This window comes from Anthonomus grandis, chromosome 5, assembly GCF_022605725.1.
Source record: "Anthonomus grandis grandis chromosome 5, icAntGran1.3, whole genome shotgun sequence".
NCBI classification, from domain to species: domain Eukaryota; kingdom Metazoa; phylum Arthropoda; class Insecta; order Coleoptera; family Curculionidae; genus Anthonomus; species Anthonomus grandis.
Genome location: NC_065550.1, coordinates 217314 through 244576, shown reverse-complemented (window position 1 = coordinate 244576; position 27263 = coordinate 217314). Strand labels below are relative to the sequence as shown.

General features: G+C 31.1%; 3 protein-coding genes across 4 annotated transcripts in view; 1 reads left to right on the top strand and 2 right to left on the bottom strand.

Annotated features, from left to right (window-relative positions):
• Nucleotides 1-26576, bottom strand: part of LOC126736023 (beta-mannosidase-like) — a 44487-nt gene extending 17911 nt beyond the window's left edge. For both annotated transcript variants that reach the window (XM_050440212.1, XM_050440213.1), the window contains exons 1-5: nucleotides 26427-26576; nucleotides 26225-26371; nucleotides 1335-1483; nucleotides 1067-1275; nucleotides 841-996 (exon numbers count right to left, since the gene is read on the bottom strand). In XM_050440212.1, the coding sequence (XP_050296169.1) occupies nucleotides 841-996; nucleotides 1067-1275; nucleotides 1335-1483; nucleotides 26225-26371; nucleotides 26427-26562 (797 nt within the window). In that variant the 5' untranslated portion in view covers nucleotides 26563-26576. The remainder of the gene's footprint in view (nucleotides 1-840; nucleotides 997-1066; nucleotides 1276-1334; nucleotides 1484-26224; nucleotides 26372-26426) is intronic.
• LOC126736044 (uncharacterized) lies at nucleotides 13372-14068 on the bottom strand. The gene is made up of 2 exons (XM_050440243.1): nucleotides 13931-14068; nucleotides 13372-13809 (listed from the first exon to the last, which is right to left on the bottom strand). The coding sequence occupies exons 1-2, from the start codon at nucleotides 13948-13950 to the stop codon at nucleotides 13386-13388; spliced, it is 444 nt and encodes a 147-aa protein (XP_050296200.1). The 5' UTR covers nucleotides 13951-14068; the 3' UTR covers nucleotides 13372-13385.
• LOC126736019 (uncharacterized) lies at nucleotides 14380-18648 on the top strand. Its single transcript, XM_050440207.1, has 2 exons — nucleotides 14380-18434; nucleotides 18500-18648. The coding sequence occupies exon 1, from the start codon at nucleotides 14414-14416 to the stop codon at nucleotides 18143-18145; it is 3732 nt and encodes a 1243-aa protein (XP_050296164.1). The 5' UTR covers nucleotides 14380-14413; the 3' UTR covers nucleotides 18146-18434; nucleotides 18500-18648.
• Nucleotides 26577-27263: the final 687 nt, after the last annotated feature.

Here is a 27263-nt window from a genome sequence, read left to right as displayed (position 1 = left end):
TGATAACGGGGTGTCTTGGCTGGTTGATGAAATGAAGTAGATGTGGTTCACGCTGTGGATACTGCTGTGCTGCTAACTGCTCGCAACTGTTCAACGATAATAAAATGCAACTAAAAATAACTGCTGAATGAATGAAATAAATGAGCTGAAAACCGAGCATTGAAATGACGTGATGGTTCTTTGTCCTTTCCCATTCCTCGGATCCCTTTCCTACCCCCTGCCGTTGGTGGGTGAACCTACTTATGCCGGTAGACAGTAAAGAAAAAGTGAAAAGAATTATCCGATTCAGAGAACAGGATATACACCTGACAATTTTCTTGAATTACCACGCGATGCTGGCAAGAAAGAGAGATGCAAAAGAAAGAGAGAGAGTTGGGGGAAAATTTACACTGGGGGAAACAAGGTTCTCGCCATTGTTGCCGGATAGAGTTTAGAAGTGATCCTTGCGACACCGGCGTCCCGTGAAAGTTACGTACAAATCTTAAATAATAAATAAATAGTGATAAAGGCACTAAGAGTGTGAGGATTTTTCTAATGAAAAATCGATTGTACTACCATATCTAAATATAGTAGTGTTTAAGCATGCGCACAAGCATAGGTCTAACTATAAGGCATTATAGGTATTTTTCAGAGTGCTGCAACATACTTAGAGAAGGAGATCCGGGTTTAGTATTTGAATTGATAAAGTTGCAATAAGCATTTAATTTAAAAAGTATTTTGAAAAAAAAAATTACATATTTTTCGCGACTACTTGGCAGTAGTCCCTTTGGTTACCTGAATTTCCATAAATTATGATTAATAACGAATAACCCAGGCGCCTTTTTAACATTATAAACTTACAAGAGCGTCCCTTGAACGTATCCTCTTTTGTTTTGTTCAAAAAAAGTGTCTACGGATAAGTACCATTGTATTTCTGCTACACTGTCATCATACACAACTCTTGATTGTAAGTAACGAATAGCCGACTCATCAAAACACTCTATAAATACTGGTTTCCTAAAATAAGATATTTTTAGCTCAAGTTGATGAATCTATTATATTATTACTATAAATCTGTTTTACATACCATATACCCATACTAGGAAAAGACGGAGCGAAATCCCAAGAAAAAGACGCCTGCATTTTCCTGATCATATTAACATGACATTCGGTCATAAAATCATTAGTTGGACATGGAGATGGAATCATGTTATTAGAAAGCTGTTCATTATACAATTTTAAGGCTTTCTCTACTGGATTTTCAAAGAATACTTTTAAAGTGTTGTTACCATCACCCTAAATTTAAAGTTGTCAGTAGAATACATAAAAATAAGTGGTTTTAATATATTAAATACCTTTATTATATCCCTAACATCAAAAATATATCGGAGAAACATATTTTTTGTCTCACCAATAGTGACATTGTTTAGTTCAATGGTCGCAAACGTGTCTACCCCTTCGAATACTAAATTAACATGCTCGTAATCTAAGATAGCTGGATCCACTAAAAGGATTAAAAATCATTACGTTTTATCTAAAATATGTATTTTTAGTGAAAAAATCGTATGTTATATAAAAATATTGAAGCGTTTTAACTTTTATGAGTTGCTTATTAAAATAATAAGTTTTAAATTCTCAATATATATTTATTTTTTCAGTATAAAATAAATAACAAAACAATTTATGAATAACACAAATGTACAAATCTTTCTCTAGGCTTACTGTATTACTGATTGCCAGCATACAGCACAACAAAGCTGAAGCGGATTTTTTTCCCACTCTTGTCATGAGATGGCTCTAAATCGAGTTGACCGTTGACAATAAGTTATGATCCCAGACAGTGACCGATCATGCTATCTTCTTTCTTGCATTTAGTGGGTTAAAGTATGTTTTTTCTTAATTTATAGTGACCCAGCTTTATTGCCGTTGTTTTTCGTAATGTTTATTTTCTACCTGGAATTAAAATAGTGTGTTATTGTGGTTGGTTGGCATCATTGTTAATGATGAGTGGGATTATCTGCTGAAATTGTTACCTAGCAGGTTCGATTATCGATCATCTTAGTTCTTTTTCTGAAGGACACTGATGAGTGAAACACCTTCCTTAAAAGCCGAAAGTCGGCCAAATTTTGAGATAACGCGTACTTTCCTTTCGTCGTTCTTTACGATACTAACTAATGTTTAGACCCTTCTAAGATCTTGAGGTAGAGCCTTTTTATTGTCCATTTTCTGTGGAAACTATACCTACTTAGGCTGCCACATTGTAGCATTTTTTTTTGTTCCCTTAGCATCATCTTAAAAAAATACTACATACTTTCTTTTTATTTAGTTTACTTTAATTTGGAAAGAATATTGTTTATTAATTATTCTAATTTATTTATGTTACTCTCGGCAACATCGCTTTCGGAGGTATCCGTAATTTAAACAAAGTATGTACTGTGTGGTGCCTAAAAGCTCAAGGGACTTTTAAATAATTAAATGGACTCTTGAAGTACTTTTAATTTATTTCGACATCATTAAACCTGTTTTTTATATTGTGTTACATATTTTATTATTAACAACACAGTTTACGTTTGTATTTAAGTATTTTATTATCAAAAAATGCATAAACAAAATCCAGTCCAACTTGACCTTGCTTTAAACAATCAGCGCATATCGATCTTTGGGTTAAGGTTCAGAGTTGCCATATTGTGCTGGAACGGAAAAGCGGCTGATCTTATTATTTTCAATATTCAAAATGAATTAAAATCATTATTGAAGGATTTTGATAGGTCCTGGTTTATGTTCTTCAGTCGTACATAATTATTTATGTAGATTTCCTAGCAGCTCTATTCATTTTCCTGGTAAAAGGTACGTTGGCAACAACGGCAATGGTTCGGTGGTGGGAGGTCACCAAGCACCAAGGTGAACCTTGATGCCCATCCATCTTTCTTTTTGGCGTGCGACCGAAGATCTGACAAGTCGTTCTAATTTTGCCTAGAAAAAAGGGCGAATCAAGTAAAGTTTTCCATTTCGGGATATGTTAATATTTTAAACTTACTTATTTTTCGCACTGCATCTGCCGATGTAGTTTTCCTTTTGCTGACGGGCGTGAGTAGTTATCTTACCACGTTTCTGTGACACATGCCATCCACATCTGAAGAAGTTGATGACACATGCCATCCGCATCTGAAGAAGTGGATGGTATTTGTTCTTGAGCTGTGCCGTCGAGGTCATGCAGATCTGAAGAAGACACAATATGTCGTCGACAGAAGTGCCCTTTAGGTGTAGCCGAAGAAGTGATGACGTAACGCTGAAGAAGTAGTAATAAGAAGAAGAAGTTATGACTAATTGCCAAAGAAGTAATTATCTAAAGAAGTCATCAGCGTGTCTCATCAATTTCTTCAGATGTGGATGGCGTTCCGTAGCCGAAGAAGTTATGACGCAACGCCGAAGAAGTAATTAGCATAGGGTGTGGTCGGTGAGGGTGCCTGAGGCAACATATCACCTAACTTAATATGAAAACTCTTTGTGGCAAAGCCACTTTTTTTACTATTTGCGCATATTTCTGTTAATTGCCAAGGTTAAAAAAACCAATTTTGGTCTACCGCGCACCTACCAAAACGTCCGTACCGTTTTAGTATAATATTATTACAATCATATTTTACCGTCGAGTGCGAGCAACAAAGCGGTATCGCGACCTTGCTTAAATGTTAATTACTAATTTATATGTGAGTAGTAATACTACTAATAGGTACATACTTTTGATGAATACGTTTAATACCGAAACGACCTTGATTAAATGTTAATTACTAATTTATATGAGAATAGTAATACTACTAATAGGTACATACTTATTTATTGATAAATACACATGATATTTATTATTCTCTTAAATTAAACGGTGTACATTTTGTAATTGTTTTTGTTGTTGTTGTTCTCCTAAATTATACAACATTTTACATATTATATTACCTAAAATTAGTATAGTAATTATAAAAATGGTCTGTGTTACATACATAAAGATATGGAAATTTGATCTTAAAGTATTTAACTCTAAGTAATTACCACTAGTATTAGAATTTAGATTAATAATTATAGAATTTTCTGTATTTAATCCTTTACTAAAAGTTGTCCAGTCCCTACTTTCAAGTATTGTTCCATTAATGAATCGAAATCTTAACCTATAGTGAAGTCTATGTCTAGAGGTCATTGAGATGGTAGTTGGAATCCATGTAAAAAATATTGGAACTGATTCATTATGAATGCGTTTGTATAGTAAGGGTATCCATGAATTATCACTTGAAAAATTTTCACCTTTCAGTTGAACAAATGCAGACACTATTTCCGGAGGTTTATGAACGTAGAAAACATTTTGTACTACTGCAACTAGTGTTATAAATGTAGGACTTAACCAAATCATGGTTTATTGTTGAATATTGGTTAATTTTGTTTAGCAAGAGCTTTAATACAAAAACAACATTTATTTTGTGGTGAAGGAGGTCCATCTACGTGTGTTCGCCAATCTGGTCTATTATAGTGAATAAAACATGGTAATTTTATTTGTAAATCAAACTCTTGTCTATAGTTAGCAGGTAGTTTGTTCCAAATAAATAATAAAGTCATGGGATCCACATATTTTAAAAAGAAATCCATTGGTAGATTTTCTAATTCCTTTGCATTCAATTCTCGCACATTTTTCTTTCCACCTATAATTTGTAATAATTGTTCACATAATATATTATGTTTTTCTTCATTATAAATGTTTGTCACACTATCACTATTATTTTTCACTACACACTTTATTCCAAATAAATATTTTAATGAATTTAATATTTGATTCAACATCTTTTGTGGTTATAGTTGATCTACTCAAAACCAAAGAATAATTTTGCTTTTAACAGATTTTATTACATAATCTTCTACTATGTACATGGTTTGGTTTAAAATTAAAAATTTAATAATAAAAAATATATTTAACTTAACTAACATTTTACAAAACATCTTTTTTTAGAATCCAAGAATTATGTGTCTTATCCATTCCCAACCATTTTACGTAAACTTGGTTCCCTTTACGCCGTAGAATTTTTTCAACCAAATAAACGTCAGGATGTTTTACTTTTTGCAACTCAGCCCCATAAAAACCACCTTGAATTTCCACATTATTTTCATCTTGTAGTAAATAGGTTGTAGGATTTGTTAGATTAATTTTTTTCACTTGAAAGATTTCATTTGACCAATTGGGTGTATATCCTTTTGTGAATGCTTCTCTTTGTTTACTTATACGTACATGATCACCAATTTTAAATTTAGGAATTTTTGGATCAACCATTTTTATATGGTTAAAGTGAAACTTTAAAATGTCTTGTTCATTTTTTTCGTTTACTTCATTTGGTTTTTTTCCAATGCTAGAATGTCTTGTATTATTATATTTTTGCACAATATCATCCAAGATATCGATCCACTTATAATTTCCTCTCAAACTAAATTTTTTCCACATTAAAGTTTTTAAAGTTCGATTTACTCGTTCCACAACACTAGCTTTTACATTTGAAAATGTACTATAATGATTTATTTTAAATTTTTTCATTAATTCCTGAAAATGTTTACCGTAAAATTCCGATCCTCTGTCGGTATGTAGGTTGTTTGGTGGTGTTTTAACATTGCTAAGAATATTTGCCATTGCATCAGCCACATATTTAGCAGTTTTTGACTTTATGGGTTTTGTCCATACGTATTTTGAAAAAACATTAATAACTACAAGTATATATCGATAACCTTTATTGAGCTTATGATATGGAATCATTTCCACTAAATCTGCCTGCCATAAATCATTAAGTCCTTTAACTATAACACGTCTTCTTGGATATTTTTTCCTACTTAATCTATGCAGCTCATTAACAACATCTTCTTTTATCTTGCTCATGGTTAATGTTTATTGTTCTATTAAAATAGGACATTTTATTATTAATTCTCCATAAAATTGGTCTATCTGAGATTTTGAATCCCGTCGAAATGCAATTAAATCACCTGCCTTTAGTTCTCTTCCTTCCACTCCACCTTGTTTACCATTTATTAACAAATTTACATGTTGTTTTGGAAATTCGCCGGCTATAATAACACCAGAGTCAGTTGGAAATCGATAGGAAACTCGTTTATCTTGGGTTAAAACGAAATTTTTTTCACTTGGGTCATGGTGACCAAGAAATGGCAATGTTATATGGTAAAATAATTTTAAATTTGCAATGTTGACTAAATTAACTTGATTATCATCATCAATTCTGGAATATTTATGAAATATGTGAGATCCAAACTTGTCTAAAGTCATCTTCGAAATAAACTTTATTTGTACTTATTTATTGTTTTATTCTACTAAAACGGGACATTTTATTATTAATTCTCCATAAAAAAAGTCAATTGAGGATTTTGGCTCTTTACCAAACTCAATTAGATCTCCTTCTTTTATTTCTCTTCCCTCTAATTTTCCTTTTTTACCATTAATTAATAAGAATATTTCTTTCTTTGGATATTCAGCCCCTATAATAACACCAGAACTTAATGGAAATTTAAAAAATGTTTTTTTATCAAATATCAAAGTAAATTTCTCATCGTTTGGAAAGCAGTTTCCCATAAATGTTAATGATATGTTGTAAAACAACTTTAGGGGCGTTAATTGAATGAAAGTAATTGTATCAGTTTTACTATAGTTTTTCCTATTTAAGTGAAGATGAGAACCGAACTTGTTCAAAGACATTTTTAAAATACCATATAGTGGTTTAAACAGTCTATAAAATAACTTTTGCTTCCTTTAGCTCTTCAATAATGGAGACTATTTCATTATTATGTCCGGTATGCCCTGCCATTTGTGATGATATAAGTAATTTTAACCGTTCTACTAACTCATTAGGATCATCATAATAGACATAATCAGTTTTTTTATTTGTTAAATTCATCATCATTCCTCCCCCCTTTTTCGAGGTTATTCTAGTGCTTCTCGGGCGTGTTTCTGACGGTGGTTTAGGCTTAGAAAAAGGAATGGCACTAGATGTGGAAGTAGATCTTAAAATTCCCTTTTTTATCAAGTACGGTTTTATTATTGTTAAGTATTTTGGGTCGGTAGTGCCTTGAATCTGTGCCTTTGGATCATAGTTTCTTCTATAAGCATTGCTTCTTTGCAATATATCCATGTAATTGTCAAGATCTTTTGAGGTATAACCGCGAGGTTCTTGAAAAAATAAAAGTTCATAGAGACCGGGTGTACCCTCATAGATTAAATCCTGAATCTTAAAATTTTGTTGCACAAAGTCAGCTTCACTGTCGCCAATTTTCCACTTTTCATTTTCTGCATCATGAAATAGGCCATGCGTATTATCTAAATCTCGTTCACTTTTTAAAGATGCATCAACAAAACCTCTTACAAGCGGATGAAATGCTTCAAGATATTGTTCGTATGCCGGACTTCTGGTTAACTCAAAAATACTCTGTCTAATTTCTTTTGTTGTTGGTTCAGTAATGGTAGATTCATCTAAATTATCTCGTCTCGTAGAACTTAGACGAGGCTCCCTTAAAGATGATTGTTGATTAAAAAATACATCATCGTCATTCTCATCGTTTATTTCAAATGTATCTTCTCTTGTTAAAAATGATGGTAATTCCGAAGGTAGATATTTGTTATAAATATTTGTTTGACGTCTTTTTTGCGGTGATAAATCGGTTTTAAATTTTTGAGGAGTAGAAAATGCTGGCGGTGTTAAGGGTTCTGTTTTAATTTTTTCCTCCGCTTTTACAGCTTTAATTAATTCTTTTAAGGGTTCTGTAATTGGTTTAAATTCTTTTTCTTGTCGAAACTGAGACTTGGCCACATCTGTTTTTAAAGATTTTAGTTTTCGTTTTACAGCTTGACGGGCTTGTATTAATTCTTTTACTAACTTTTCATTCATGTTCGCTTCCAAACTATAGGCTTTAAACTAATTAACTCCTTAGTGATATATCTTATTTATTTAAATGAATAAACTGGTCAAATTTATTTCGATACCTTCCAGTCTCAACACCACAATCTTTATCAATAACAATAAAATCAAAATCGGATCGCCAGCAAGTGGAACAGAGATCTTTAAACTGTTGAAATGACATGTCCATATTTACATGATCATCATAGATATGTTTTAAATTGGTTCCGTCTTGTTTAAATATAATTAGTAGGTTTGCATTATCTCTGATTAATTGTTTAGGAATCGATGAGTACGTTTGACATAGGTAAAAACAGTCCGTATATTTATGTCTACCAAAACAAAAATAATCTCGCATAATACTTTGATTACAGCACACAATATCATCAAATATTATTACTGAATTAGGTTTAACGTCAACTGGTGGTACAATATCCTGCTCAAAACACGACTCAAAATAACCTATTCCCCTAAGTGGTTTTAATAATTTTCTTAGAAATTCATATTTTGGTTGATATAATGATTTAGAATACACATAAACATTTTCAAATCGTAATCCGTTGGGGTGTGTTAATAATGTAATCATTACATTAGTTTTTCCACAGCCAGATGGACCCACTATGATTCCCCGTTTTGATTCACCTCCAAACAACTCCCCATGTTTCTTAAATATCTGCCCATTACTGATATTTAGGTCATAATTTTTCACTGGTAACGAAAACTTTTGTTTTTCCAACCACATATTCGAAGTATAAAAGGGTATTAACTATTATATAAAAATCTATTATGACACTAAAGTTCACACCGAAAGGTGGCTCCTTAAATACTGTAATTAATAAATTACCATTTGAATTACACATTCCTGGTTATAATTTTTGTGGGCCCGGTACAAGATTGGAAAAACGTTTAGCTGCCGGTCATCAAGGCGTAAATAAACTTGACGAAGCGTGTAAAAATCACGACATTGCATACAGTAAATTTTCTAGCGTAAAAAGTCGTAACAAGGCCGATAGGATATTGGCTGACCAAGCAATCAATCGGTTTAGGTCAAGTGATGCAGGTGTGGGTGAACGTTTAAGCGCCCTAGGAATTGCAGGTATAATGAAAGCAAAATCCAAATTGGGGATGGGTTTAACAAAAAAGAAAAATAGAAAAAAAGCGTCTGCAAGTAAAAGAAAAAAAGGTATAATCGGAAAGTCTTATAAAAAGTTAAACGTTACAACCAATGGTGCTTTAACGTCTTAAAAAAAGGAAAATTTCTTCAAAAAGAATAATTCCTATTCCAAAAATCAAAGGTGGTGTCCTTCCTTTAATTCCAATATTTGCAGGGCTATCTGCCTTAGGCGCTTTAGGAGGAGGGGCAGCAAGCATTGCTAAAGCCATTAATGATACAAAGGCAGCACAACAAAAATTAGAAGAAAATAAAAGACATAATCGTGTCATGGAAGAGATAGCTATTGGGAAAAAAGGAAGTGGTCTTTACTTAAAACCATATAAAAATGGTTATGGGTTATATCTAAAACCAAAAAACTATTAAATATATTACCTCACAATAAGCCGTTAACAAACCTAGATATAAATAGGTATATTAAAAAATTAAACATTTCTCATTTTAGAGGCATCTTCATGCGAGATAAATTACCAAAAGTAATTAGAAAAATTGAAAGTGGAATTATAAACTTGGATAGTAATTCTGGTCCAGGTACACATTGGACGGCATACGTTAAAAAAAATAAAAAAATAAGTTATTTTGATAGCTTCGGTAATCTAAGGCCCCCTAAAGAAGTTATTGCATATTTTTTAAGTGATGGTAATAAAAATTTAATTAGCTATAACCATGATCCGTATCAAACATATGATAAATCTAACTGTGGACAGCTATGTCTACATTTCCTTTATAATAATAGGTAACCAAATTGTTTAATCCAGATAAAAAATAAACAGTTATCAAGAAGCATGTCATCGTTTACCATAACACTTTCAGCTAAAAGTAGCATACTTTCGGCAAATTTTAATCCACCTATTTATTTAGATGATAATTCAGATTATGTTGTGGGTTTGACAAATTTTGAGACATTTTATACAATTCCCAATATTGATTATTCAAATAATAGGGTTTATTATGGAAGTAAAGGAGATTTCATAGAAATACCTCTGGGAAGCTATGAAATTGAAGATTTAAATCAACTACTACAGGAGAAATTTGAAGAAAGGGAAATATCCTTTCTTTTACGTGCAAACAATAATACCCTAAAGTGTAAAATTAAATCATCTACAGATATCGTTTTTAAAAAGGGAACTATTGGAGAGCTTTTAGGCTTTAAAAGTGACCAAACAATTAAGGGTGATAAGAAATATCATGAGTCAGATTTTCCAGCAGAGATAATAAAAGTAAATTCTCTTTGTGTGGATTGTAGTATAGCCGAAGGATCATACCTGAACGGACAACCCGTTCACATTATTCATCAATTCTTTCCCAATGTTCCACCTGGATATAAAATTATTGAAAGTCCACAAAATATCATTTATTTTCCAGTCGTTGTAAAGGTGATAGATAAAATTATTGTAAAAATTATAGATCAAGAGGGAGACGTAATCAACTTTAGAAACGAAACCGTTACCATTAGGCTACACATTAAAAAATTGGAATAATGGCTATCTTATATAATAAAAAGGAAAATGGAATGTTTACAAATAAAGTATATAAAGTTAAACATAAAAAAAATAAATTTAGTTATAACTTTAATTTGAAACCGTTAAGTAAGTCTAATAGAAACTTTTTAAAATCACTTGGATTTATCATATTGTAAAACGTAAATTAAAAAAAAAAATGTCCTCAATTCTTAATGTTACGGAAAAGCTCATAATGGATAATTCTATTACACATTATGAAACACATTCCTATGAACCATACCTACCAACAAAACTGGGAAATAACGATGAAATAGTGATTCCCGTTAATGAAGTTGAAAAGTATACTTTACCTGGAGAAAGTTCACTCTATATAGAGGGAAAATTAACCAAGAGTGATGGAACAGTTTCAAAAAAAGCATCATTTATCAACAATGGAGTAGCTTTTCTATTTAAAGAAATGAGGTATCAGCTCAATGGTGTAACAATTGATTCCGTGCGAGATGTAGGTATGACATCAACACTAAAAGGATACCTATCATACAATAATAATGAAGTAAATAAGCTTGAAAATGCCGGATGGTATTTGCCAACAACTACTACTACTACTACTACTGAAAAAAAATCAATAGTGGATGAAAAAACGGGTTTTTTTAATGTAAGCATTCCATTAAAAACTCTCATGGGATTTTTTGAAGATTATAAAAAAGTGATAATAAATTCTAAACAAGAACTGATTCTAGTTAGAGATCATACTGATAATAATGCTGTTACGACTACGGAAGCAAATGAATCATTAAAGGTAACCCTGAGTAAGGTATCCTGGAATGTACCTCATATTTCTGTAGGAATATCACAAGAATTGCTTTTTACAAAAATTATTGATAAGAATGTCGACATCGAAGTTGGGTTTAGATGTTGGGAATTAATTGAATACCCAGAGCTTCTTAAAACTAATAGACACAATTGGCCAGTGAAAACATCAACTAAGATAGAAACACCCCGTCACGTAATTATTGCATTCCAAAGTGGTAAACGAGATCAGCTTAAGGAAGATATGAGTAAATTTCATGATATTAATTTAAGGTCTATAAGAGTATTTCTAAACTCTGAACGGTACCCTTATATAGACCTTAATTTAGATATCAAACAAAACAAATTTGCAACCCTCTATGAAATGTATTCACAATTTCAATCCACCTATTATTCAAAGACCGATGAACCGATGTTTAATCCCGAACAGTTTAAAACCATAGCACCAATCTCTTATATAAATTGTATTCATCAAAAAGAATTGCTTCAGTCAGGTCCGGTAGTTATGCGAGTCGAGTTTGAGTTAAATAGTGATTTAGACAAAGATACTTCAGCTTACTGTTTGGTGATATACGATCGCGTATTTACCTATAACCCTCTTACAAAAATAGTGAGGCAAATATAATTGTTTAAAAAAAAAAATGAATTTTTTAATAGTGGATGTTCAAGGTTTTAAACTTGAAAACCAAAAGTTTCTTCCTAAAGAATTGGCTGTCTATGATGGAGAAAAAATAAGCCATTTTGTGTTTAAGCCACCATTTGCATTGGATCAATTATCAAATGAAATTATTAAAGAAGCCAAATGGGCAATGATAAATCAACACTGCATTCCTTGGTACGAAGGATATACCCCAGTTTATGAATTTTCTGAAATATTGAAAAATCTTACAGATAAAGAAAATATACATAGGATATATGTAAAAGGAAAAGATGCATGCAAATATGTAGAAAAGTATTCACTGAAACCTGTTATCGAAATTAAAGAGAATGTCGAGGAGAAGGAAAAAGAAGTGGAGATGGAAAAAACTGAACCTTTATGCTTTTATCACTCTCGATCACATTGTTTTTGTGCACTTGTTAATGTATATTCTTTATATAACAAACTAAAGCCTATGTGTTATTAAAAATAGATTTTATGATTTAAATAATGCATGTTGTATAATTTCTAACTTTAGTTTGCTAAAAGTTATAGTGAAAGATACACGCACATTGTCCAAGGTAAACAACTAGCATCATGTATATTTTAGACGTTCAAGGATTTCAATATAAAAAAAGTCCATTTCTTTGTAAGGAGATTGCTATAATTGATATGGAAAATGGTGACGTTTTTCATCATTTTGTTAAATTTCCATTTCCATTTCACTGGTTTCAACGGTTTGATGATAATGCCAGTTTTGAAGGGAAACAAATGGATTGGATAACAAGAAATCTACATGGATTGCCTTGGGACTTTACTGACGTCAACTATTTACCCTTGGAAGGTCTTTATGCATTTTTAAAAGACACTATTAAACCAAATAGGACAGTGAATGTTAAAGGTTTGACAAAAAAAATGTGGTTAAGTAGTATAATTCCAAATAATATTATAGACTTGTTAGAGTTGGGTTGTTTAAATTTAAATTGTCTTATTAGTCAAAGTGGTCGTAAATACCACTGCAAAAAACATATTTATAATAATTTAAGGTGCGCCAAGGAAAATGTTTATATTTTAAGGGATTGGTATATGAATAAAATGGATTAAATTTCAATTATATACTTGTTTTATTTATTAATTTTAAATGTAAAATTAAAAACTTTTTTAATCACTTGCTGTTTAAAATAATAGTTAATATAGGTACACTTGTTTTATTACTAATCAAATAAGTACATAAGAAAATTTTTGTTTTTTTTTTAATTGGTTTTATGTCAAGCCATTTGAAAAAAATAAAACAATGAATTTAATATCTCGATATTGGATATCTTTACTAGTTAGATTAATAAGAATTTATTTTTAGAAACTCAACCATTTAAAATAAAAAACTGATTTTAAAATATATTTTATTTATATTCATTTAAGTCAAATACAGAGTATTTTTGCGTCTCAAACTCATCTGCATCTTCATCAGGTATTTCAATTAATTGGGATGGTCCAGCTGTAGTAGTAGTAGTAGTAGTAGAGTCTCGGAATGTTCGGTTTTCCAAAATTTTAATTTTTTTTTTATTCGGTTCCTCTTTATCTCTACCGTCCGTTAAAGCGTGACGTTCATCCTCTTCCAGTTCCACAGCTCGGTAAAAGTTTACCTCTGTAAACTCCCGCATAGCCTTGAGGAACAGTTGTAGCTCCTCTTCATCACTAGCTGCCACCCGTAAATATTTTACGGGTAAGCCCTTCACTTTTTGTGCAACTGTTTCGTTGCGGGGCGAGTAAGAGAGGTAGAGGTGAACTCTACCCTGTACTATTTTAATATCCTTCTTTCCAAATCTATGAAAAAAAAAAAATCAAAATTTTTATTTACAAAAATAAAACTATTAACTTTCAATAATAATAATAATAATAATAATGGCTAAACATTTTCGAAATTTTAAATTAAAAAAATACTTACTTGAACAAATTTTTTAACATCACCACCAATAGTTTATTTGGATAACTTTTTTCGATCAACAGATTCGAAAATGAAGGTTGATTCTACATTCATTGTAGTAGTTAGTTGATGAAGTTGTTGAGTTGATAAGATTAACTTTATGTATAAAACGATGGTGCTTTTATACTAGAAAATTTGCCTAAGCGAGTAATTGGTAATTATTCTAATAAGGTTTTACATGTTAAACAACATTTATGCATCTTAAAGATAATTGGAATTTATAATTATTGCAGATTTATTTATGTTTGCAAAATGACCTTAACATTTAGCAACGTGATGCAATTATTATAATAGGTGTGTAATAAAATAATACCCGTCTTGTTAAATGCGAAAAAAAAAATGTAAATGGAATACATGATATTAGTATATTTATACGAGACATATGAAAATATCTGATTCAATTTAATTCTACAACGTAAACTTATAACACTTATTCTCATCATAATGTCTACTACAAAAGAAGTTAGCGAGTTGAGTGAAAAAATGTTGTTAAAAATTGGCGAACTTGGTAAGCTTATAAAAAATAAAAATGATTATTGCAAGTGGATAAAATTTTTAAATAAAAATATTTTAATTTTAAAAAAATTTTTAAGAAGTCAGGAAAAAATAGATAGAAAATCTATGATTAAATTAGAATCAAATTTAAGTATTTTTAAAAATTATCGAGAACAATTTAAATACAAAAAGAATAATAATAAAAAGGGGAAACAATTAGTTTGGATTGCATTGGAATCATGTTTTAATAATCGTATAAGAACTGGAGCAATTGTTAACTTTAATATTAAGGACCCGCTGATATTTTTCAAAAAAGCTCTTAGATCATTTTTATGTCAAGTACGAAAGGAACTCAAAAAATCTTTGTTAAAAATAAATGTTATATTTTTATGTAATTTTATTAAACCTCAAACTGGTGAAATTGAATTAAAACATTTTACCACCAAAAATCAAATAGTTGATCGTAACACCGATTTGAGAAAATTTTATAATGATTACATAAAAACTAATATTTTAACAAAGTTAGAGGAGTTTCAAGAGAGAGATTCCGGTTGGGCACTGTATGAAATTTTACAATTAAAAATTAATTTTAATAATTATACCCCTATAAATATTGGCTATTCTACTTACATTACGGTGCCGAAATTTATTCAAAATACTAAGGGGGTTCTTAATATTAAAAATAATGATAAATACTGTTTTCTCTGGTGTATTGTGGCCGCTCTTAATCCCTGTAATACAAATCAAAATCCATGTAGAACATCTTCATATCCTCATTTTAGTGAAATTTTAAAATATGACAATATTAGTTTTCCAATTAAAATAAAAGATATAAGTAAATTTGAGAAAATGAATAATATCGGAGTGAATGTATTTAGTTTGGAGAAAAAAGAAGTTGTACCTGTATGTCTGAGTCAATATGACTTTTTAGTTAAGGTTAATTTATTAATACTTTCTATAAATCAAGAGGATAATTTTAATACAGATGACGATGATGATGATGATAATGATGGTTTAGGTCAGCATATCTTACAATTTCATAGAACATATCATTTTGTATTAATTAAAAATTTATCAAGATTATTAAATAAGCAAATTGGTGATATTACTAATAAAAAAGTTTATTGTGACAGATGTTTAAATTATTTTTATTCTGAACAAGTTTTAAATAAGCATATGTTTGCCTGTAAAAAAATGAATAAAATTAAAGTATCACTTCCATCTGAAAGGGAAAAGAACATATCATTTTCACATTTTAAAAATAAAGAAAAAGTTCCATTTGTCATTTATGCCGATATTGAGAGTATATTAGAAAAATATGAGGATTTAAATGTTAATGAAAATAAATATCAAAAACATATTCCATGCAGTATTGCTTATTATTTATTATGTAGCTATGATAATTCTCTATCAAAATTTGAGCTATATACGGGGCAAGACTGTATAAGTTGGTTTTGCTTAAAACTACAAAAATTAGCACATCAATTAAATCCTATATTTTATAATATTGTTTCAATGTTACCCTTGTCGACATCAGAGCAAGAATCATTTAACACATCTACTATGTGTCATATTTGTCAAAAGCCTTTTAGTGAAGATGATATAAAAGTTAAAGATCATTGTCATTTTACGGGTAAATATAGGGGTAGTGCTCACTTTTTATGTAATCTCAATTATAAAGATGATCATATTATACCTGTAATATTTCACAACCTTTCTGGCTACGATAGTCACTTTATTATACGGAAATTGACAACCGAAATACCGGGCTCGGTTACCTTATTACCTGTTAACAAGGAAAAATTTATATCTTTTTCAAAATATATAGAAAATACAAGTATTCAATTTAGATTTTTGGATTCTTTTCGATTTATGTCTAGCAGCTTAGATCGATTGAGTTCCTACCTAAATTCTTCTGAAAAATATATTACTAAAAGTTTTTGCAAAAATGAGACTGAATTTAATCTTATATCAAGAAAAGGTATATTTCCATATGATTATCTTGATTGTTGGGAAAAACTAAAGGAAAATAGCTTACCATCGATTGATGCTTTTTACTCCAAACTTAAAAAATCTAATGTAACACAGACTGATTATAACTTTGCTGTTAAAATTTGGGAATCATTTCAAATTCAAAATTTACAAGAATATTTAGAGTTATACTTAAAGACTGATATTTTACTTTTGGCAGATGTTTTTGAAAATTTCCGAAAAGTTTGTTATAAAACATATGGTTTAGAATGTCTAAAATATTTTACTGCCCCTGGATTGGCCTACGATTCTTGCCTTTTAATTTCAAAAGTTACATTAGAATTAATTACCGATATTGATCAAATAATGATGATTGAAAGCGGAATTAGAGGTGGAGTATCTCAGTGTAGTAATCGTTATGGTAAAGCTAACAATAAATATATGGAGAATGAGTTTAACCCCGATCTGCCATCATCATATTTAATGTACTTTGACATTAACAATTTATATGGAACAGCAATGAGTGAATCGCTTCCTACTGGTGATTTTAAGTGGGTTGACATAAGTGTCTACTATTCGGAAAATATTATTAATACACCAGACGATTCAGATGTAGGGTATATACTTGAAGTAGATTTGGAATATCCTAAGGAACTCCACGATCTACACAAGGATTTACCTCTATGTCCAGAACGCTTAATACCACCTGTGACATCATCAAAACAACCTAAATTATTGACAACACTTTTTAATAAGAAAAACTATGTTATTCATTACAGAAGTTTAAAACAAGCTTTATCTCTTGGTTTACAACTTACTAAAGTTTATAAAATTTTAAAATTTAAACAATCACCTTGGCTAAAAACTTACATTGATTTAAATACAAATTTGAGAAAACAAAGCCAAAATGAATTTGAAAAAAACTTTTTTAAGTTAATGAATAATGCAGTTTTCGGAAAAACTATGGAAAACGTGAGGAAATACAAAGATGTTAAAGTAGTAACTACTTGGCTCGGTCGATATGGAGCAAAAAATTACATTTCAAAACCTAATTTCCATAGTTTAACCATTTTTGATGATGACATGGTTATAATTGAAATGTCAAGGTTAAATATTAAATTTAATAAACCTATATATGCGGGTTTTAGTATTTTAGAAATTTCTAAACTTTTTTTATATGATTTTCATTATAATTATATTAAACCTAAATTTAATACAGATGCCAAACTATTATATACTGACACTGATTCTTTAATTTACCATTTTCACGTGGAAGATATCTATGAATTTATTAGAAATGATATAGATAGATTTGACACTTCTGATTATCCTGTAGACAACATTTATAATATTCCTTTAGTTAATAAGAAAGTATTAGGATTAATGAAAGATGAGAATAATGGCAAAATTATGAGTGAATTTGTAGGTCTTAAATCAAAAATGTATGCATTAAAACTGTTTGATTCAGATAAAGTTGTTAAAAAGGCTAAAGGTATTACTAATACTTCAATGAAAACAATAACATTTGATGACTATTATAACTGTTTATTTCATAAAGACACATTTTATACACAAGAACATTTAATTCGAAGTAAAAAACATGAGGTCTACACAATAAACCAGAGAAAAGTTGCTCTTACTCCATATGATGATAAAAGAATTATTAATTATATATATACCGATACACTACCTTGGGGTTATAATCAATAAATTTATTTTATCCATTTTCAATAAAAAATTTTTATACATTTAAGCTGATCAAGAAGTAAGTCCAATTTTAAAATATACAAAAATCACACCTCACGCATATTATACACCCGAAAAGGGTAGTAGACTGGCTGCTGGATATGATTTAAAAAGTAATCATGACACAATAATACCAGCTAAAGGAAAAACTCTAATATCAACTGGACTTAAATTTGAGCTACCGAAAAAAACTGCTATGGCAGGATTGCTCCAAGGTCTGGTTTAGCTGTAAACCACTTTATTGATGTAGGCGGTAAGTTTTATTTTTTTTTTTTTTTTTACAAAAATATATTGTAATAATGAAATTTTTTTTATTAGCTGGCGTTATCGATGAGGACTATCGAGGTGAAATTAAGATCCTACTGTTCAATCACTCGGATGAGGATTTTCACGTTAGAACTGGCGACAGGATAGCTCAAATAATATGTGAAAGGATCTTCTATCCAGAACTTCAAGAAGTCAACAACATGTCCAGCACAGAACGTGGAGAAAAAGGATTCGGCTCCACAGAAAAAAATATGTAAAACAAATAAAGTGATTTGTTTTAATTTTTAAGAAATGATTTTTATAAAAGTAAATAAAATTGTTGTTATTATTATTTTATTTAAAATTATAGATATAACTTAAAAATATATTTTTTAAATATCTAAATTCTTTTACTTAAATTAAATAAAAATATATTTATTTCTACAACAATGTGTTTTATTAAACGTGTTCATCAATAAATAAGTATGTACCTATTAGTAGTATTACTATTCACATATATAAATTAGTAATTAACATTTAAGCAAGGTCGTCGTCATCGTCTCGGTTACCGATACCGCTTTGTTGCTCGCACTCGACGGTAAAATATGATTGTAATAATATTATACTAAAACGGTACGGACGTTTTGGTAGGTGCGCGGTAGACCAAAATTGGTTTTTTTAACCTTGGCAATTAACAGAAATATGCGCAAATAGTAAAAAAAGTGGCTTTGCCACAAAGAGTTTTCATATTAAGTTAGGTGATATGTTGCCTCAGGCACCCTCACCGACCACACCCTATGCTAATTACTTCTTCGGCGTTGCGTCATAACTTCTTCGGCTACGGAACGCCATCCACATCTGAAGAAATTGATGAGACACGCTGATGACTTCTTTAGATAATTACTTCTTTGGCAATTAGTCATAACTTCTTCTTCTTATTACTACTTCTTCAGCGTTACGTCATCACTTCTTCGGCTACACCTAAAGGGCACTTCTGTCGACGACATATTGTGTCTTCTTCAGATCTGCATGACCTCGACGGCACAGCTCAAGAACAAATACCATCCACTTCTTCAGATGCGGATGGCATGTGTCATCAACTTCTTCAGATGTGGATGGCATGTGTCACAGAAACGTGGTAAGATAACTACTGGCGTGGTTTATCTGATTTTGTGATTTTTGAGTTTTCCCATGACATCACGTAAGTAGCACGTAGTTCCTTTGTAAGTGTCTTTAAATCAGGTATTCCTTCCTTTATTTAGAGATTCCTTCGTCCTGTGTTGCTGCCCCATCAACTTTAACGAAGGTTGATAATTCTACGCCACAAAATATCTTTGATTGATATTTTTGGGGGGTCCTTCTTACTTATTGCTTAGTCCTTAGTCCTTATGTCATTTTGTCTACTTTTACCTGCCCCAACCATGTGATTGCTGCCATACTGCTTGACGCCATTTTCAATGCCGAGCCCTGCCTTCAATCTTTGCTGATAGCTGTCATACAGTTGACGGTGTCATACATCATGCTCAAGGCCGAGTCGACGCCTTGACGCCATATTCAACGCCGAGCCCTGCCTTCAACCCTTGCTGCTTCGAGACTGCTGACCTTCATCCTCATCCACCTAAGGCCTGTCAATCGCTGGATAATGCTTCCCTAGCATTCCTACGCAGTAACGCTGAGCAGGAAGTGTTTAAGCTGCATGGCGGAGTTGGTAAAATTTCATCATACTTATATGAACTTGGTTTAATGATTTATTTATTCTATTTTGATTGATTGTGGTATTTATTTTTGTGGGTACACATATTTTGATTTATAAGTAGCCCTGTGCGTACTGTCTATTTAATCCTTTTTTCCTGCGCAGAGAATTCATGAATTTTCCCCAGGTTTAACGTCATATAATTAATGTCATATTCCAATTTTAATTTAATATAAACCCATAGAGCTACACGTTCTCTTTGTGATATTTGAGTGTTACTATCACTATTTTCAGTATCTTTTTTATCCATTTTTTTTTATCACTATCACACCACCATTTGTAAATAGTTGTAAGTATTTTATTGACTGCACGGAATGCAATGTTTCAGTTGACATCTAGGGTATAAAATAAATTTTGTTAAAAAATTAAAATAAACCGTTTCACTTACTTGAAGTTGATACCAGTCCAGACTATTGCTTTAAAAAAAAAAAAACATAATTAAGTTTCTTGATTTACTTAATTATAAACAACATCTTTAATTATAAAATTTAAATAAACTTTAATTAAATTAAGTGGTGTCCAAAGATGAAATCAGTAAGTATAAAAAGGGAGGGATGATCTGCCCACCACCACGCTCACCAGACTAAAAGCTGCCGTGCATTTATGAGGCAAAAAAAATATCCATAGGGTAGAAAAATTGCCACAACATATGCGCTTAAATAAATTAAGCCAGTTAAATCTCTTGGTAAAGGCAGTTAATCAGAGGCAAAGCCACTATGCTACAGCCACCGTGTAATCTGGTCTGGGTGTGAAATTCCCATAGAAGTAAGTACCTTTTACACAAGGCTCCAGTTGCAGTAAGGGCACTTGTCATTTATTTGAATCATTTATTTAACTTCTATACTTTTAAAATAAATTATTTGACATGTTAACAAAAATAAAATCTGTAAACAACGTCTCTAAAAGAGATTTAATCTCATTATTTTTTATAAATGAGTGTACACCTTTCGCCAAAGGTAGATATTCAGTATTCAGCAGGTACATTTTGTATTTACTCATTGTGGTAATATATGATGAGTAGTTGTAATATGATATATTTAAATTTAGATAGATAGAAGAGGAATGTTAAAATTATTTTTTTTTTAAGAATTTATTGGCGATTGTTTATTTTTATAACAGTTATGTGTGAATATTATAGTAATAAATAAATGACTACTTATTATTAAAAGTAACAATTGATACTTATTTTGTTTTTAACCCGTTATTTACAGCAATCACAGCAAAGTTTTGCGAGGTATAAATGTCTGATAAACTTGAATACACTCCGATAAAACTGGATGGTGCCCACAAGGTAAGCATCTTAGGTATTTAAATAAATCAAATTAAACCTACAACAAACTATATTGGTAAAACGCTGAAAGCTGCGTTAGTATATGTACCTCTTTATTTTTCTTTACTTATTTATTTATTTTTAACAACTATTAAAACATTTAAAAATAAATTAGTTTACATTATTCTTAAATATACAGAAAATAATAACAAAAAGCTAACAAAAGATTCCTTGCTCCGATAACTTAAAGGGGTGCTACCATTCTACGTCCTTAATAGGCTCTAAATCATTCGAAGCTGTAGAGGAATTAGCGCTTTTCTAATCAGAGGCAAATATTTTGGGACCTTTATTCCTAGCCAGGGAGAAATTACGTAATATTAGCTGGGAATGTCTGCTCTCTTTTCTTAGAGAACCAGCAGCCCAAAAAATGAATTAAGGGAGTCAGGGGCTATCAGAGTTGACGGAAACAGTCTTTTAGGCCTACTCGCTGATGCACAACATGGTGTAAAGGATTTCAGTATTATTTCATTGAGGAGACTGATAAATTTTTGTCAGTCAATCAAATATACTCTTAGAACTATTTTAAAGAAAGAGACTCTGGTCACTTTAATATTTATTAATAACAGAAGTCAGCTTATAAGGGTTGATATGTCGATATCTTCTTGTAAGCTTATTGAATGTGCGGTACCTCATTGTTTAATTCTAGGGCCTATTTTAATTCTTCTCTATAAATGACATCGCTAGTCTGCACATCAGCGGTAAAATTTATTTGTTTGCAGACGATACATGTTTTACTTAGAGCAACTCGGTTATTAAGGAGCTACATAGAACCAAATCAAATGACCTCAGTCACCAATGGTGGGATTGAAATATCCTTCAATGTTGCCAAAACTCAAGTTTTGTCATACAAAAATACGTTCGAAGTTTTTGTACTTCATAACACCAGTTTAACAGTCATTTGTATTTAAAAAGCCAATTATTTACGTTTTTAACCAAAACCATTATATAAAAAGTTTATCTTAATATTCCACGATCTTTTCAAGGCCTTTGACTGCGTCTGCATGATATCCTCCTACCCAAACTCAAAACATACTTTTTCACGTCTGCAAGCGTCATATTAGTTAGGGGTAAGGACGTCAGCAAAAAGTGTAAGTGTAGATTGTAAGCGAGCGCGAAGTACTGTCAATTAGTTGTGGGTAAATGCTGAGACAGCAAACAGAAGTTGTGTTCTCTATAAAGCATACTAACATGATTAGTGAAAATGTCTTCGGTCTTTTTTGGTAAATCTTCATCCAAAACCGCTTTGGGGTGCACATTGCCGCAGATGTGAATTAATTAAAGAGGACTTCATTTTGCTGTGTGCTGCCAGTTTAGATACGAAAGTCTTGTCAAAAACAGGAATCCATTTCTGTTACCTTGATTAATTGTTCTCAGATAAACTGCATGGATATATTAAGTATTGTTATTATTTAAATTGAATAAATTGAATTAGAATAATTAAAAACTCCATTAATGTAATTCGTGTGATGGTACAAAACTACCAATTAGTTTAGTTCATTGACTGTAATCTGTAATGTTTGGCAGCATTTTTGACGAAATACGGGCAAATAATTTCACCAATCCTTGATCACTTTTCTTATCATTTCAAAATCGACAGTTTTGTTTGTTTACTTACTCGCTTACTAAAAATCAACTTAGTCATCGTAAAGCAAAATTTTTGCAAGCTTTCAATAGCGTGGATGGATACACCTATGGATACAGTTGTGTCTATCCATATAATTATGTTCATATTAGTATCTTCAACATTATACACCACAGTTGCTTATTCTACACTGCGTCTTTGTGAATGTTGATTACCACCTAAGGTATGAGTGCAAAATTGATTTATGGTTATCCGAATAAGTTCCTCAGATGGACGAATATGACAAATTAGCGTAAAGTAAATTTCGTGAACTCAACTCCGGTTTTTGGAAATACATTTATCGAAGTTGTAATTTCGGTTGTTTTAGGTAGATTATTTGATAAATTATCATTATTATTTGATAGATTTTTTAGTAAAGTACCACATCTGCAAGAGGCTATTTCAAAAATGTCTTACTTTTTCGGTAAATTATTACCTTACTTAACCAACCCAATGACAAAATCTTACCTAGTTGAATAGAAAAAGATAGCGATAACAAATTGTTATTTTCGACTCCAGAAACGAATAGCTTTCCTTAGGCGAGCTTTGAAAAAGACGCGGTAACCTAAACAGAATATCACTTTTTTCTATTATTTTTTTTAACAAACATGCATTGCATTATCAAAACGCATTGAATTGGTAAAAATTCAACATTTTCAAGATTAAACGAATTCAACTTTACATTTGTCAGAGTTCATTATCTTTCACCCTCATTCATACAATACATAACAATTAATTTATAGACAGTACTGCTGAAGTCATTATACATAAAAAGGGAAATAGACTCAACTGATGAACTACCGTCTCAAAACTCTACTATCGCACTTGTTCAAATTACTAAGAAAAATAATTACTACATGCCTAAAAAAAAATTGGATACGCATCGGTTATTGGAACAGGCAGGTTTTAGAAAGGGTTACTCAACTGCGGTCATCACTTGCTTACTACGAAACTCTTGATTGAGAAGTGCAATGAATGCCACTTTTCTGTAAATCTGGCCTTTGTAGACTATGAAAAGATATTCGACATGGTTGAATATGGGGCCGTTTAGAGAGTACTGCAAAATTGCAGGATCGATAGTAGATACTCACAACTAACACAAGATACTTCTTAAATACGTGATTCAATCAGGTCTCAATGAAAAGAGTTAGAGAGGGCGACACTATATCACCCAAACTGTTCACATTGCTTTTGGAAGACGTGTTTAGGAATCTGAATTGGTCCGGCATTAATGTAACTACTCAAAACTTGACCATCTAAGTTATGCAGATGACATAATCATAATGGCAAAAGATCCTATGGACCTTAAGCACCTGATAATGAACTAAATGAAGAGTCTCAGTAAATAGGTTTTCTCAGGATGAATGTCATTAAAACGAAAGTAATGCATATGCCGCAGTAACTCAAGTTTAACTATTTCATTCTGTATTCTCCCATGCATAGTAAACTTTACACCAATATTATTAGCAGACAATACTTGTTTTTGTCATGGAGAGAATAGTGACATGTAGATTTCCATAACGAATTAACTGATGTACAAAAATCAATTTTGACAAAAATTTTAATAAACCACTTCTATTCTTTGGACGGCAGTATGCAGGAAGGCATAATCCAGGTGAGAAACCAAAAATTCGAGACAGTGGAGGAATACATATATCTAGGTCAAAAAATTGTACTTGGAAGAGAAAATCAAACAGTGAAAAGAAGCTATTCTTGTGAATTTGTGACCACAAATTGAAATTGGTATTTTGTGGGTGCATTGGTCAATTGTTAAAGAAGGCTATTTGTTTCTCGCCAATGTTTCGAATTATATTTAATTCATCTTCAGGGCTCGAAGTCGTAGTTCTCTCTCGTCAAAGTAAAAAAATACATATAACAGGGATAAAAACGTAAAATATAATAAAATATATAAAATGGAAACAAACCAGTAGACCAGAGAAATTCACTGATGATTCATCTCAATTCGAAATGTTGGCAAGAAACAACTAATTTTCTTTAACAATTGCCCAATACACCTACAAAATACCACCAGTATAAAGAAGAATACGACAATCATGGGCGGCGTTTGGCAAACTTAGTTATTTAGTGTAGCATTTATTCCGTTTGTAAGGTGCAAATTAAAAAAAAATCGAAAATAATCAACTAATTTATTTACACACTTACACTACTAAACACGATCACTTACGACTACTAGAAATATCTATTTTCACCGTATTTATGTCTGATTTAAATCTCGCCCCAATATTCCGAACTTCACTGCACTGAACTGACAACTGACGCGGCTCCTTATATACTCGGCTGACCATTCCTGATATTCGCTGACCTTCGATATTTCGTGCGGTGTGCCACTTGTGTCATTCCGGAATGACGAAGAATCAGCTAATTAATCTAAGTGTTTACAATATCTTTACAATATTAAGAATCAAAAAAACCTGCACATGTGCATTCTGCTGAGATAAGATGCTACGGAATGGAAAATTGGACAATGATATCAAATAATCTAAATAAGGTCAAAATTACAGAAATCAGAATTGGAAGAAACGTATATCCGTAAGTGGATTGAAGAATGCTATTAAAGAAGAAGAAAAACTGTTGATGTCAAGATTAACTTATCAAATTTTAAAGACGCTTAAAGGATTTTGATGTTTCGACATTTCACAAAGATTTCTACAAACTCACAAAGAAAAATAAGGTAATAATTTAGTTAAAAATTAATAAATTTACGACTAAATCAATCATTTATCATCAGCTGTTCTTTGGTATTCGAAAATCTTGTCCGTCGCCTAGACGCAAAGGTGCGACAAGGATGAAGCGGGCGGCGGGTACAGTTCTCAGTAGCCCTTGCCGCTAGAAGGCAGTTAAAGGTCTGAATATTGGCGCGACTTTTAAATCATAATAAATAGTAGGAAATAAATACGGTGTAAATAAATGTTTCTAATAGGCTTAAGTCATTAAACTTAGTATGTATCTGTGTAATTAATTAGTTGACTATTTGACTATCAAGTGTTTAAATTCAGACCTAAACAAACAGTAAAAAATGCTGAAAAGAATAAAGGTAAGCAAAGGTAATGACAAAACAGAAAAATAATTTACCTGTAAAATTAAGGGCATAAGTCCAATTTATGTTGCCCACCCATCTGGTACTATTATCATTGTACCCATAAAAAATATCATCGATGATCCCTAGATTCATAAGATCCGTGTATACTCCACCAGGTACTGTAGCCGGAAATTCATACCCTAAGATGATATTAAAAATATGTTTTGATTTTTTTTTAATACTTTTGTTTCTTACAATATTCTCTCTCCTTTGCAATCCAAGTACCATCTAAACTCAGTTTATAATTAGTCTTACAATAAGCTCCATTTAAGTATAGAACTAGAATAGTTAAAGAAAGCTTTAAATAATTCGGTGTAAACATGGCAGCCATTTTGCTTTGATTGTTTTTAAAAAAATATATTTTGATTATATAAAAATATTAACCTAATAAACAGAAATCTTAAAAAGTGAACAATGCATAATGAATATCTTGAAGATAAGTATTTAAAAATAGATAACGCTAAATTTAACATGAAGTGCAGCCTCAGCATAATGTCACTCAAATTACCGTTACAATTACAATGACACTCCAATTAGCGGCAGCACTGAAATTTTACATTATTTTGCAGACTATATTAAAAAATCATTTCTATCATATTTAATAAGTAATTAAAGTTATTAGAGATTCAAACTTAATATCATCATGCCTCATCATGGATGAAATAAATCAAAACCAAAATCTACTACTAGACCAGACCTAATACCAGCAATTATTTTTAATTTATAGAGGTTCTCCGAAGTATGTTCGATATATAAAAACGATAATAAGTACTATATCAGTAATTATAAACCTGTTTGGAAAGTTTTTGTGTTTTTGATTTATAAAAGAATTTGTACCTTAATGAAAAATAATGTCATTTTGTAACAACATATCTTTTTTAAACGTTGTTTACGGTTACCTTTGATCAGTTGGATCACATATTACTTTTGAGGAAATTTTGGGTTTTCAGATTCATTGGTTGACTTATGTCAAGCACATCGCCGTAATCGTAATCACTATATAGAAATTATTGGTGAAAAGTGACATCTGAA